Source organism: Zeus faber, assembly GCF_960531495.2.
Source record: "Zeus faber genome assembly, chromosome: 17".
Taxonomy (NCBI): domain Eukaryota; kingdom Metazoa; phylum Chordata; class Actinopteri; order Zeiformes; family Zeidae; genus Zeus; species Zeus faber.
Genome location: NC_137204.1, coordinates 25,252,159 through 25,268,222, shown reverse-complemented (window position 1 = coordinate 25,268,222; position 16,064 = coordinate 25,252,159). Strand labels below are relative to the sequence as shown.

The 16,064-nt window shown below is 44.0% G+C and overlaps 1 protein-coding gene across 1 annotated transcript in view; it reads right to left on the bottom strand.

Moving 5' to 3' along the window:
• The window catches only part of cacna1bb (calcium channel, voltage-dependent, N type, alpha 1B subunit, b), a gene marked incomplete at both ends in the record, with an annotated part of 179,700 nt that overhangs the window by 35,925 nt on the left and 127,711 nt on the right, over positions 1–16,064 (bottom strand). The window contains 5 exons of the mRNA XM_080017276.1: positions 436–600; positions 2,107–2,308; positions 9,158–9,295; positions 9,906–10,066; positions 11,985–12,081. Of these exons, the coding sequence (XP_079873402.1) occupies positions 436–600; positions 2,107–2,308; positions 9,158–9,295; positions 9,906–10,066; positions 11,985–12,081 (763 nt within the window). The remainder of the gene's footprint in view (positions 1–435; positions 601–2,106; positions 2,309–9,157; positions 9,296–9,905; positions 10,067–11,984; positions 12,082–16,064) is intronic.

Sequence of the window (16,064 nt, the reverse complement as noted above, 5' to 3'; positions counted from 1 at the left end):
CCAAGGAAACCCAGTTGACGAAGCTCACAGCAAACGGTCCTTTGTGCTGACGTTGCTGTGGGATTGTGCCGTGTACCTTGCCGTGGGTGAGCTACTGCTGCTCCTGGACGTTTCCACTTAACAATAATGGAACTTGCGGTTGACTGGGGCAGGTTTAATAGGTCAGGGATTTGATAAACTGATTTGTTGGGAAGGCGGCATCCTACGACAGTGCCACGTTGACAGTCACTGAGCGCCTTCAGTGCGAACCATTCTACTGCACATGTTTGTCTGGGGAGGTTGCATGCATTGCTGGATTTTATGCACCTGTCGGTAACGGCTGTGGCTGGAATAGCCAAATCCATTAATTAGAATTGTATATGTTGGCACCAGACTGAAAGTGTTTGGGGCTTAGATGTCCCGATAGATACAGCACCGAGATAGCTGACCACTTACCTTCATCATCAGCACCACGGTGTTGAGAGCGATCATGGTCATGATGGCGTACTCGAAGGGAGGTGAAACGACAAACTTCCACATCTTGTACTGGTAGGACTCCTTGTTTTGGGGCATGTATCTGGTTAGGGGCTTGGCGTTGATGGCAAAGTCAATGCAAGCCCTCTGTTTGATAGAAGAAGTTCAGGTAAGGTAAAAACCAGAAAAAAGCTAAATATTAAGCAAATACAAGTTCTATCATGAGGTTCAGTCATGTTATTTGTTCAACATACCAAATAATCAAACCTGCAAAGAAATAAGTGGGTTGGCATTTACTTTGCAACCTTTCTTATCACATTTGCACCTTCATTGCTCTCCTACACCTCAAGGGTTGGCTCTACTCTTCTATCCGATGGCGGATTCAAGCACTTTACTCAAGCTCTTTACTCACACATTTCAAAACCCCCCCAACAGTAAGTATGTCTATGTATATTCATGCCTGGCAAAGGCAAGATGAGAAGTACATCTCAGATGCCCACCTCAGACCATAGGTGTACCGAATAGAATATATAGGCAATTTTATGTCAGACATTAAAATGAAGTTCAACAAAATTATGGCAATTTGCATGCCATCCGAGCGTTTTCCACGGAGCGCTTAATATCGAAAGAGGCTGCAAGCGCAGACTGTGTAAGTGCTGGCCGGCACTCCTGCTCCATCCAGGCACCTGTGAAGTGCTAATGGAATGAGTCCTGGAGTAATTAAAGCCATCTGCTCTTCACATTATCCTCTTTGATTTTGTCGGCAAGAATCCTGAGTCAGTTTGTTAAGGCATACACTCCCATAATTTAGAGGAAATCCATGCTCGTATCTATATATCGAATGGTGTCCAAAACGACCTCATCTCTTTGGCCTGGAACTCCAGAGTAAATGCCCTGCTGGTTCCTGATGTGTTTCCATTGGATACAGAGCCATGTGTGTTCCTAGCTAAGGCATTGCTATGGCAACAAGACAGTCAATTTGGAGGACTTGACCTGAGTGGGAGGTTTTTTTGCAGCATCTTTTTCAAATGAATATAGAATTGTGAAATGAATGACAAATTGCGATTTTCATGCCAGGCACGACGATGTAGTCGCAAAAAAAACAAAAACCTGTGTGTGTTTTAAGAAGTGAAACTCGGCCAATCAGACTCTTTTATTTAGCATTACTTTTAGGGAGAAGTACAACGGAGATTTTTTTTGGGGTCGCTAGTACATCACGATTTACATAATATATATATTTTTCCAATATGGACAACTTATTTATCTCCAAAGAGCAGGTCAAAGTCAAATGTATTCATGATCTAACAAGTTTGATGACCATTTGGTTGCCTTCTTGTACGGGATCTATTCTCCAACATCAGTGCCCTATTTTAGCCTGGTATTGGATCAGTGTAGACATGATAGTGACGTTGCATCCATTTAAAATGCGCTTTACACAAAATGCTTGACGTGTGTCTTGGTGTATGTGTGAGTGAGTTTATCAACCAGCGCAGAAGATCTCCACCTTAAACCCCACCTGATGTCGGACCAGATTTCAACCTGCCCGGGTCTACAGTACGATTCAGGTGTCATGGACATGAACTCATGGACAAAGAAAAGGGAAGGATTTTGCACGTCACGACATGTGCCTTCATCCAGCGGCCGTTGTCCCACCTCGTTCTTCTCCAGACTGCACTCCGACATGGCCTTGTCCCCTTGCTCCTGGAAGGTGATGATGATCAGGGCCACGAAGATGTTGACGAAGAAGAAGGGGAAGACCACGAAGTACACCACGTAGAAGATAGAGGTCTCCATGCGGAAGCCCGGACTGGGGCCTTGGTCCTCGTAGGTGGCGTCCACAGAGTGCTTCAGGACCCTGGAGGGGGGAGGAAAAGGGTGAGCCGCGCACGGAGAACGCCTGGTGGGCCCTTCCCAAGATCTTAAGTCCATCCAGTCCTCATCAAGGTTCCAATCCTGCACCAAAACCTCCAGAAAAGTCCATCAGTCTCAAAGAGTCTCTCAATACCAGATCCAGAGTTTCCGGTGTCACCCAATCCCAGCTTTCTGAATAGTCAGTTCCTCTTTATCTCCAGCGATTCGGGGCTTCCATGGGCTATCTTAAATGAAATCCTTTGGAAGGAGGACAGCTTTGACCTTAAAAACTGACATTTCATATCGCCCCGCTGCATTATTATTCGACTGAAATCAACAACGCTAACATTAAATAAACCCGAGGCTTCCCAGCATAGCGCCTCACTCCAGATGATAACACGACGCCTTCCTTTGGCCACACGAGCGTTGAAATGAGAGCACTCCAAGACCACCCAAAATCCAGATCAATTTATCTGACTGGAAATGCATGGCGAAGGTAAGTGGATTCATTTTCTATTCATGGTCTTTTGTGTGGCTGTCAATATAATACACCAGTCGATTTGGAATGAAGAAGGCAATATACTGTGTTCAACAAAGGCTTGTCTGTGTTTCACAGACAGTGTAATTATATTAAAAAAAAAATAATCAAAATTTTAATTGTATTTTTTATTTTTCTCAGTTGTTTAACTTTCCTTTTGGTCTGGGAAATTCTCCTGCCATTTTTTCTGCGTTTTCCCTCTTGGGGTAAATAAAGTATCCAGCTATTCATAAACACGGCTCCCATCCTATTTTAGGTTGGCATAGCTCCTTCATGAATAGATTCATTTAGTTTCAATGTTAATGTGAAGTGAAGTGCATGAATAAAAAAAAAAAAACATTTACTCACTTTGTTGTCTAATCATTTGTCAACATGATGAGTCCTTTCATAATGAAAATTCAATCTTGTCTTTTTGAACTGAATAGAACTGCAAGCTTGAACCTAAGAAAAAGGCTTTTAAACCTCGTGGAATTGAATGAAATAGGGACTTGTGTCCTCTCAGTGTAGTACTTCTGTTCGACTTTACAAGGTTAAGTTAATTGTGCAGAAACCCTTACAAGCTCAGATATATATATATATATATATATATACTGCATATAAATACTATATATATACTGTATACAAATACTATATATATATACTGCATATAAATACTATATATATACTGTATATAAATACTATATAGATACTGTATATATAATATATATACAGTATATATATATATTTTACATATGTATAAATATGTATATATATAGAAGATGGGCAAATAAAAACCCAAATTATATATATATATATATATTTTTTTTTAATATAAAACCACCAGTTTACCAGAGAACACATGCTTGGATTAAGTGGGTTATTTCATAATTTACTTTACTTAAAACTGCAAGAAATGTGAACTTATAATAAAATGGGCCTTCATCGTCATTTTAGATGGTCATGATGAAAATGCACAAAAAAATGCACTTTCTACCATCACTAGCGCATTTATGCATCAAGTGAACAACGTTTTCAATCTATTTCTTACATAGTAGCCACACAACTAAAAACTACCTGTGTAATAATGCATACGTACAATGCTCTGTTGATTGGAAATAGCGGACCTCCAACCAAGCCTGCAGTTTCCTTTTTCAATTTCCCTTTTTCACCAAAAGAGCGACTGCAACAAAAAATAATGCCCCATGTACCAGTGCAATAGCTGCACAGTCCCATTTGGAATGTTGACATGGAAAAAAGAGATTGCCATGTTCCCTAAAAATGAAACTGACTTTTATACAGGAGGTCATGATAACTTGTGGGCCTAATATTTATTTCTCCTAATAAATAGGATTATTCCTCATCTCACAGTTTGATTTGATAGAATGACATTCCCTAAACCTCCTCAAACCCGAGACAGCTCAAAGCTTACTATCCTCACATCTCAACCATATACACCCTCGCTTCCACTAAAAGATACCCTCCATGCCCCCTTCCCATCCTTGCAGGGCCCCTTCCGTCCTCAAACACCTGAGTTCCTTCTACTTCTACTCCTCAGTCGCGACTCCCCTCGGGGTAACAAGTGACGGAAAAACGAGTGATGCCGCGCGGCTCGGGCGCTGTTCAAAAACAGCCGATCGGAACCTTCCCCGCAACGTTTCCAGCCAGGTCTGCCCTGCGGCCGATCACATGGATTATGCATGGGCAGTTCATTCTGAGTAATGCTCGGTACAAACGGGAGCACAGCACAGTACGCCAATGTTTTTTCAAATGGGACCCTCCCTTCTCGAACTGAAGGGTTGCACCCAGGAGCACTTCTGCCGTGCAGGCACCGTGCAGAGTCTGCAGAGTGCATACTGCGGGGAAACTGCTCTGAAGCGCTCCACGCTGGGAGCGCCGGTTCAGGAATTGGCCGCTTATTTACCTACTTTTTGAGGAGCCCTTGTATTCCTGTCTTGATTGTGTTTGTGTCTGTGCCATGTATGTGTGAAAAACGCACCTCGAGATTGTACGACCTCCAGTCGGCGGCGGTGTAACTCTATGTCCTTCACGCACAACAATGGAACGTGCTTCTTCCACCGGTGCGGGATAAGTGCTTCCATAATGCCTCCGCGTATTCAGATGTGTTCCGGCTTGATAAACAACGTGTTTATACAGTACGCGCAATTATCCTCGCGTTGACACGTTGACATTCTGCTATGTATGCACGTGTGCACTCTCCGAAACGATCGCTCTTGCTCTGCGACCTTGCTGAAGTCACCTGTTCTTAATGGATGTGCCGGCGGTTCTACCGTCACCGACACTGGCGCCCGGCGTGGGTCGGTTTGACAGCCTTCGCCGTCGCTATTCACCTGGACTTCTCGGCTCGATTCCATTCTCATTGACAGCGTGAGATCGCACCACATCGTCGAAAGACCAAAGGGTTCCCAACTTAAGGTGTCACTCCACAAGATTGTCTGTGTTGGATGGATTACCGGGCGAGTCCCAGCATTTCTATTCACGGCGACAACACCGCCCCCCAAACCAACCCCTCGTCTCTGCTGTAAGACGGTCAAACTGCTTTCCTAAAAGTTTGCTTTGTTCCCATCTGTCGAGGCGAGATATTTTTCTCATCCGGGGGTGCTCCCCTTTTTCGGCGGACGTTCCTCCGTATCTACAGCTTACCGACCACACCTAGCGACGCTCCATCACCGAATTCACCGCGGCTGCTCTTTCACTTGTTGCTAGGGAGGGCGGACCCCGCTATCAACAATGGAAACGGCACATAGAGGAACACATGCATCATGCGAACAAATTGAATGGCTGTTTCTTAAAGAAGCACCACCTTAAAAAAGTATAAAGTATGAGATTCTTTAACAAAACAATTGTACAGATTGCTTCTTCTAATTTAGTTCTCTGGTGGTATTCCCTAGAGGGTCCTTTATTTGTACTTTGTGGTCAAAAAAGTGTTCATCGACCTGGTCGGCACGTTGGCCCGAAAAAGGCGGAGATAACGCAGAGGGCTATTGAAGCAGATTTGTGGTTTGGAAGGTCTACAGCAGGTTGCTCGTCATCCGATCAGTCATCCGGATCGGCGTGACCCTGGATGGAGGCAGCACTCGGACTTCCTCCACACAACCATGATTCCAGTCATGGCGGACACTGTAGTTTATGTTTTGGCCCCGTTTCTGCAGCCAAACAGCGGGTCCCCACAGCGCTGCTGGGTATTTGCACGAGTCCATCACTTTATCGACCACCCCTGAGTCGGTCCAGTCTCCCCCCTGACCACATGTGGAACACCACGCTTTAGTTGTGAAGCGGAAGAAAGGCTGTGCTCCTGGCTGCAGGAACGGCCCGCTCCTTTAAATAGCGCTCCCGCCCGGACGTTGACGGGGCTCCTCTTAAACATTTGTGAAGTCGAGCAGTCACGAAGCCCGGGCACTTAGCGCTCCCCGAAAATAACTTTCTCACATCAATCAAACAGGGGTAATGTCGTCCTCGGAGCGTCGCTTGTAGAGCGCCGGTGCTGATTAATGGATGTGAAAAGACGTCTTGGTCACCCTCCGGTGTAGGGCTGTTTAAAAGCGCCGCCCTGCCCCCTCCTACGGCTGGTTCTGTGGGTTCGGCCTCAGGTTTGACGCCTCTTGTTGTTGCCTGACATTCAGCTCTGCACAAAAGATAGCCGAGGACCCTGGTTCCCACACCGTCCCCCGCGGCGGCCACGAGGGTATTGCAATAAACTACATGTGCAGCGGCATTTTAACACCATTGGAAAACAATGGCACATTCAGTGCTTTGTAAATTCATGAATGAACAAGTTATTAGAGATATATTTGCCACAATTATGGCTTTAATGCTGGAGAACAGATGTCAAAAGGCTCTTTCATGTTTGTTTGTTTTTTTGGGGCCCAGAGATTTCAATAGTTTATTAGTGAGGTATGGAGCGGCTTGACACATCGCTCTGACCGGACTGCCTGGCAGGATACATACCGTGGAATGAAAATGGATTATGACTAGACCAAATTACCACAAAATTCTCAGATACTGAAGCAGCTCAGAGCAAACGACCTTTCCAGAATTCCACCGAACAGCTCGTTACGACCAAAAAACCGGCTTCTCCTTGCCAACTAGGAATGGGATGTTCTGGGCTGTGTCCGCTCCGTTTATAGACGACAGGATTTTACACACTGTGAAGAAGCATTTTCCAGCCTGCTTGTTAAAATCTGTTAAGCTCTTAAATGCTTTTGACATCTGCATGAATAAATAAGACATCAGCCTGGTTCTGCATTTCATTTAAAACATTAAAAATTCCCATTCCCTTTATGTGAATAACATGCACTCAAATGCAGTCTTTCATTAATTCAAAATTATATCCCCAGATAAGAGTACAACTCCCATTGTAGTTTATCTACACTGGTTTCATGCTGAGATAGGGCTTGATTTAAAATCTGAATTCATCATTATTATTATTATTATTATTATTAGGGGTCCATCTGGTGGGGATTGTTATTGTTAGGATTTTTTTTATTTTCCTTGGCACTTTTCGGGCTCAAAGTGTCCCAACGTGGTTCAAGTTTCAATCTAAATGGATCCACACACGGAACGGAAATGAGTGAAAAACCGATAGCCCACATTTCCTGCATCACCATCAACTTGCGATCGGGTAATGGAGCGAGATGAGTTTGTGGAGAAGGAGGCTTTGTGACACCATCATCCAATTGGCTGGACACTCTATATGTGCAGGTTGATGCTATGAGCGTCCATTCACGATGTGTGCGGTGCGTGGCAGGGGTGGATTCTGTCAGATTCCTATTCACCACTTTTAAAAGGAACAGGGATTTGGACTTAAAGACTAAACCTAAAAAGCTTCCCAGCTATTCTTTCTGCTGGTAAAACATCCAATCCACCGGCCATTATTGAGCCGTTATGCGTCGTACGATGACCACCCAGCGGAGCGAGACACGAAAATAAAAGTTTGGAGGAGTGATTCATTTAAGAGGATTCCAGGAGAGCGCCCGAGGCTCTGACCAAGTCTGACCTGGAGATTTTAAAATAGCACAATACTAATGATAAGGATCAGTCGAGAAATACATTTTCCTGGGAGCATCAATCTGTACCTCCTCACCCCTTGCAGAGCGCTGATAAATAGACCTGAAGTGAAAAGAATATAATGTAACGTATTGGAAAAAATACAACCGGACATATGGAAGGACTAAAAGAATATAAGGAATATCACTTACAATACATCAATTGCAATACACGCCGATTTATTGTAATTGTCCTTCAAGAACAGACCTACATTACAAAATATCCTATAACAATTTTTCTGATTTTTATTTAAATATATTATATATATTCCAATATAATATATATTTTTTGATTGGTTTGAATGCTGCTCTTTCAAGTCTAAGCTGCTGATTTAGACTTTGCGGCCGATGCCTCCACACTAATGATGAGGCACATCATGAGGAATACGTTCCGCTGGGAACATTAGTTCAACACGCATCAATCCACCTCGCCTCACCTCCCGAGCACTCTGCTCCAACATTCAGGACGTGCTGGCCTTTGGAAATGGGCTCATCATTAATCCAAAATCCAATCAATGTCCCTTTTAAAGGACGCCGAACCAGTCGGTTGAACCCCAATAGCAGCGGAGTGACATTTAGGAGATCCGTGGAAGATTTGGTGTGAGCTTCCGCCCCGACTCAGGTTGAGTCACATTTCTGGAGGTGACGCAGGCAAAGAATTACAATGCATATTTTTTTTTTGTGTATTCAATATCAGTTTTGAGTTTTAAGTTCATTCAGTTAGTTAAGAAAAGACAATTATCATCGACGGGTCTGAATGTCCTTATTTGAGATGAATTCAATAAGCAGAATCTTAGCCCAAACAAATACCTGATTTTTAGTCTTATTTGCCCTTGAGAGAATGACAATTTCAACTGCTAAACCGTTAAATAAAGCGGCGGTTTCTCGTCAAGTAGACCACTTTTATGTCACGTTATGTCACTCTTTCAGAACTTTACTACAGGATACCTGGCCTACGCTATTGTACCTGCAACTTTTTTGCGAGAGGCACTTCAAGATATGTGTTTCCATCAACATGATTGATAATGTTGATTATTCCTGTTAAAAAGTCAATACAACATGTTATCAACATGACATCCACGCTGTAGACGTTAGGGTGAATAATCACATAGTTAGCCTTAAAATCTCCCACCCTGCGTCCCTCCTGGGACCCTTTACCGTGACTTAACCCGTGCAAGTTCAGAGGCGTTCTAATTGGCCCATCGATCCGACCGGCTCTGCCGACAGGATGGATGGGATTGGCGGTGATTGGATGTGACGTTGCGGGGCTTACATCGGCCATCCCTCTCCGGTGGAGACGGTGAAGAGGGTGAGGAAGGCCCAGAGCACGTTGTCGTAGTGGAACTCGTACTTCTTCCACTCCCTGGGTTGAGCGGTGACCTCGTCCCGGTCGTGGTCCAGGAACTGGCCCCTGACGGGAGCGAGGAGGAACAAGGGAGGGGGCGGGGGGGGGGGGATCAGCGGCAAACAGAGATAAAGATGGAGAGAGGCAGGTGTCCGCACAAAAGGTTGAAATGATAAATTGCCGAATTTAGAGGCGGAGGAGGAGATAAAAGACGAGATAACAACGTGAGAGAAAGAAGGTGAGAATCGACATCTTCTTAAATTGTAGCCACCGTGAAAAACCCAAGAGGAAAGTGGAAGAGCAGGTGTTTCTTCTGATACGGATTCTAATGACGCAGTTATTTTACAATGAACAGTTGTTCCTCTGAAGGGCGATCCCGAAGCGCCGCTTTCATCTCTCTGCAAACTCTGACGAGCATTACATACAAACATTTCAGAGTAAAAAAAAAGTCTGTAAAAACGATGCCCAGTGTGCGCAGCTAGTCCTGTCGGACAACTTGACCGCGCCACACACTTCCACGCCCTTATTTGGTTGGCCTATTTAAGCAGCCAGTCCCTCCGGCACCTACCTGCTTTGCTGTGTTTCTGTACTCCCTCCACCTCCCCTGCACCCACACATTAGGATCTACTAGTAGTAGTAGTAGTAGTAGTAGTAGTTTGTACCACGTCCACAGTACCTGCAGTCCTTCTCCAGGCCCTTGGACTCGTCGGTGCAGTAGAAGAACTTTCCCTTGAAGAGCTGCACGGCGATGACGGCGAAGATGAACATGAAGAGCATGTAGACGATGAGGATGTTGAGGACGTTCTTCAGAGAGTGCACCACGCAGTCGAACACCGCCTGGAAAACACCCGGAGCACACGCGGCAAAGAGCAGGTAAAGAACTCACGCACGCACTTCACAATATTTAAGTACTTTTTTCAAGCTACTTATTCGGTTTTGGAGACTTTTGAATTTTACTCCACTAAATTTCAACGAAAATATCTGTAGTTTTTACTTTTTACCCTAAATTATTGTTGCTTCCACTTATTTGTAAATTATATGATAAATGATATTGCTTTGCATGAGCATCATCAGCAGTTGCTTACATTAGGCCTTACTATGGACTGGACTATGTTCTATCAGGACACTGGATGTAAGGTTCGTACTTTTACTATTAATACTTTAAGTACATTTAACAGCAAGTACTTACTGTATATACTAACATATACATACTGTAAGTAACATTGCGTATATGTTACTTTTTCCTATACTGGGGGAATTTCGTGTCAGGGTTTTTGTACTTTTTACCCAACTAAAAAGCTACTACTACCTCCACCACAGCCATGTACTGTAGTTCCACTTTCGTTTCACGGATGGACGTCTACATACTGTACGTGTCCGCAAAAAAACCCCTCTGTTTTTGTTTATGTTCTTGTGTCTCTCTCTCTCTCTCTCTCTCTCTCTCTCTCTCTCTCTCTCTCTCTCTCTCTCTCTCTCTCTCTCTCTCTCTCTCTCTCCGTTCCCTTGGCAGCGCTCCCTCCATGCAGCTGCGAGCTGTGAGCGCGGCGGGAGACGAACCGCTTTGTCTATCCATCATGGCGTGCGTGCGTAATCTATCCAATGAATACAGAGCAGGATGAGTGTTCGCCATCAATGCTTTTTGTCCTCGGCTCGACCAGGGAGGGAGAGAGGGCGAGAGAGAGAGGGAGGGAGAGAGAGAGAGAGGGAGAGAGTTGTCATCGATGGACTATCTTCTGCCATCTCTGACCTATCTCAATCAACTCACTTCTATTTCCCTAATGAGGAGTTTTCATCTTTTGTCAGATCCATTACTTTAGTCTGATGAACACGCACACGCACACACACATGCGCACGCGCACACACACACACACACACACACACACACACACACACACACAGACACACACACACACACACACACACACATCCGCTGGCTGGGGTCTGGTCTGGTCTGGTCAAGGGAGGATGTTTGAACATTGCATCGGGAATCACAGTGCGAGGAGGTCTCCTTCCATCTCCACGATGACAGGAGACACATTTGCATTTTTCTAATTCGCTTCTGGACACCGCGCGAGACGCCGAAATCAAGATGGACAGTAGGTCGGACTCCAGGGGGCGGCGCGACTTTATTAAATTAAAGGGCGTATTTTACTTCATCCAAATGACTAGGGGAGGATCTAATCCAGCTAACCGTTATCCTCTCTAGCTTTACAATTTGTCACAAAATGTTTTTGTTTTTTTTCTTTTTATAAATAAATAATTTATACTAACTCCGACTTCTGAGTATTACTTTCGTACTTAATAATGTACTGTGGGCCACGGTTGATTTCAGCACTGGTCGAAGAAGTGATTTTTACTTCAGTAAAAATACCAAAAACCCTGAGAGGAAATTAAATAACTCTAGTAAACATGAAAGTACCACGTTGACATTTCTGCTGAAGTAAAAGTATTTGAGTACGAGCTGTTAAATGTATTGAAAGTGTTAAAAGTCTATAATTGCTCATTAAGCGCTGCTGTGGTTTTTGTTCTGCAGATGATGCTCATGCCAGATCCTGATTGTAATTAACAATAAAATATTGGGGCGGAGTCATAGCAATTCACATATATGCAAATAAAGATACAACTTAATAAATATGATAGATATGGAGCTAATTGAATGATTGATGAGAAACGTGAGTGGCGACCCCCAAACCGGCCCCAGATGTTTTTTTTGCTTCTTAGTTTGCCATGAAAACACATCAAGTACTGGACGTACCTTGAGTTTGGGGAGTCTCTTGATGGTCTTGAGGGGCCGCAGGACCCGGAGGACCCTCAGGGACTTGATGGTGTTGATGTCCTTCCCTTTGGTTCCTCTGTGTGGAGTGAGAGACTGGACTCAGTTTGGGGAAAGGGAGGAGAGTCCAGCAGCAGCTGCTGTGAACCATAGTCCATAGGCTGGCAATATCCCACACACACACACACACACACACACACACACACACACACACACACACACACACACACACACACACACACACACACACACACACACACACACACACACACACACACACACACACACACGTCTTGGCACAAGCACCTGGACACATGCAGTCAAAGACATGTGCACACACACACACGCACATAGGGGCACAAGCATGTGCACACGTGCTCAGAGACACACACAAACTCAGAAACACACACAAACAGGCACACATTTGAGTATGGACACGCGCACTTAAGGAAACACACTTACACACACAAACGCAATTAAATACACACACACACACACGTAGTTTTAGCACATTCGAAGCCCTCTTCATCCACTTAAGGTCTGAGACCAGAATAGAACAGATATTATCTTGCATTTGATCACAAAATGTCTGACACTTTATTCTTTCAGCGTTCTGAGCAGAGCACATTCGTGTTAGTAGGTGTGTTATTCTACAGAAACAGGAGGAGGAGGAGGGAGTGGAGGAGGAGGAAGAGCAGCAGGAAACAAAAAAAACAAAAAACATTTTCTTCACAACAGTTCATTTCTGTAGAATAAGACGGAATACTGAAGAGAAAAGAAACCTTTCGCCAGGAAGCTTCTTTTCTGAGGAACCACTGCTCAGTCACAGTACGACTACTGTGGTTAGTGAACAGGTCAGGGAGTGTGTGTGTGTGTGTGTGCGTGCGTGTGTGTGTGTGTGTGTGTATATATATATATATAGAGAGAGAGAGAGAGATGCTACATAGCTGTATATATATATATATATACTGTATATATACTGTATATAATAAAATATGTCTGTGTAGTCATCTCGGTGACGTCTCAGTGGACTCGCTGGCTGTTTATTAAGTCTGGTTGATGCCTCTTCCTTTTTTTTTTTTTTTTTTTTTTTCTTTTGATTTTTTTGGGCTCCACAATTTGTCTGAAAGAGACAGAGGTGATGAGGCTAAATTCGAAATAACAGAAAAAAATATAAATAAAATAGTATTACTATATAAATGTTACATTAATATTTTAAATTGATATTATTGGAAACATAACCCCCTGGGACTAACTTCAGAAAAGGAAGAGAAAAGAAAAGAGAGAAGCATGGTTCCACACAGGTCGGGGCAGACCTGCTCCTCCTTCTCGGGCGGGGTGGAAGTCTTTCTCACAGCTTGGACGAAGGGACATGCAGCAGTTCCCATGCACCGCTTCCTCGCTTTTACCCAGCATGCAGCTCTGCTCTGTGCTGCCCTCGCCTTTGGAGGAGTGGACCTCGCCGCGGTAAAAAACGGCAGCAACCATTCCCGAATAGCTTTCAGAAGAGCCCTGGGCAAGGAGGATATATGTGTGTGTGTGTGTGTGTGTGTTTGTGTATGTGTGTGTGTGTGTGTGTGTGTGTGTGTGTGTGCGTGTGTTTATCCGTGCATCCACATCAACAGCCAGGCAGATGAACATTGGATGCTTGATGTGCTCATCAGCCAGGGGTTGCTGCGAGGTTACATCCCCGGCCTGTCGCGCCGGGCGCCCTGTCATCTGCCCGTCCCCAGAGCGTGCGGCGCTTCCTGTTTACAGATGGGAGATTCTCACGTCCAATCAGATGGGATTCGCAGCAGCCGTCTGCTCTTTACTCCCACGGCTAAAGCCTCCCCGATACAGTGCTGTGTACGAGCGGCTCGGGCGTCTTAAAGCCCTGCGGGGAGCCTCGTGAGATTTCATCAAATAAACTAACAAACTAATCAAATAAACAAAATAATAAAAAATATAGTATAATAATACCCATAATAATAGTACTACTAATACTACTACTACTACTTTTATTACTACTTATACTCATGATAATACTATTATTCATAATAATAGTAATATTAAAATAATAATTCTCATAATAATAATCGTAATAATCAAAATACTCATATTTTGATTATTACTCAATAATAATAATAATAATTAATTGTAATAATAATAATAATAATAATAATAAAATAATAGTTCTCATAATAATGATCGTAATACTACGACTGCTACTACTACTAATAATAATAATCATAATTGTAATAATAATAATAATAATAATAACTAGGGGATTTTACGGTTTTTCAGCAAAAAATTAACTGCCAGTTGAAATGTTCACTGCATAGAATATACTGTATGCTCCATTCAAAAATCTAAAAACTCAACACATTAGAGTGGGTTGAACATTTGATCAGTGATTGATATATGATTGATTGATTTTTGGGGGTATTTTTTATTTTTTTTTATTGATTAATGAGCTTTCGCTCATTAATTAATAAAACAGCAACTCAAACTGAATATCCAGAACTGTTGCAGAAATGCGTGTGAAGTGTGTTGCATGTTGAGCTGCGTGTGGTGTTGCCTTCTGAAAGCCATCACGTGCACGTCCCAATATCGTCTCATTGGGACGTCAGGGTTAGTTTGGTGTCAGGGGAAAGGGGGGGGGGGGGTGTCGTGTGAGCATGATCATCCTCAGGATTAAGGGATGGAGGGTGTGAACCCAGAGATCATAAATGGCTTGAGAAAAGGGGAAATTGGTGATTGACATTTAGGACGGGGGCGGGGGGATGGGGCAAGGGTTAACGGGGTCAATAATAAAATAGGGTCGGTTCCCACCTGGCCACACTTTGTTGCGATCTGATGAAGAAAAGCAATGATGAGCGCACACACACACACGCACACAGCCACACACGGCCACACACACACACACACACACACACACACACACACACACACACACACACACACACACACACACACACACACACACACACACACACACACACACACACATACAAAAGACAAATATGCCACAGAAAAAGAGCAAAGGAAGAGGAATTCACTGCATTAAAAATGAATACAAAAGGCAAAATAAAGCCTGACAAAAACACTGAGTTACCCTGATGACGTGATATATTCTGATGCAAGTATAAATTAGAAGATGGATTTAAAAAAAACAAACAAAAAAAACCAAAACAACAACAACCCGGGTGTACGGTGGACGTGTTGTAGTGCAGCTCTGACAACAGAGCGTTCGTTGGGAGAGCATCAGGGCGGAGGTAACGGGACGTTTTGACAAGGTGGACACATTTCATTTCGGAAGCTACTTCAGTGACAGGCCTCATCTGCCGTGGACGCAAGCAGGTGAAAGGCAGGCGGGCGGAGGGATGGACGGAGGAGACGGAGGGATGGATGGAATGAACGAGAATATCATTCAACGAAGTGACATCCACCAGACGGACCCTTGACGAGAGCATCTGGGGCTGATCAGCCGCTATTTGGCTGCAAAACCCGCACTATGAGCTGCTTGATACTGAAGATACCGATTAAATATGATGAAACACATTTTTGCACTGATTGGCTGTGACGGGAAATATGTGGTAATTATTATTTATCAACCTTTTGATGTCTTCAAAGGGGAGACGGAGAAAATTGCTGAAAATTGTGTGAGGGTTGAAGAACACCATCAGGAACGTTCTCCTTCAACACATAATCATTCCTCCACCTCCCGATTGCCGTTGTCAACACTTTTGCAATGGCACGTTCTTGGGGGTGCAGCCCCACGTCGCATTATGATGTCACCACGAAACACACGGAAAACATACGAAACACGAGTAAACAGGGATGTGACGCATGCACGAGCGTACGAACCCAAAACAGACAAAAATGTCAACATGAAATGATCCTGATCCCATCTGCGGCGGCGGTGGCGGCGGCAGCGATAGCAAATGCGAAATATCAAATGTGACATTTGCCGATCAGCCGAGTGACGGGACGTTTGTGACGGAAAACATCACAATGGGCGAGGGAAGTGACAGACGGACAGTGCAAGCAGAGAGAGAGAGAGAGAGAGAGGGAGACAGA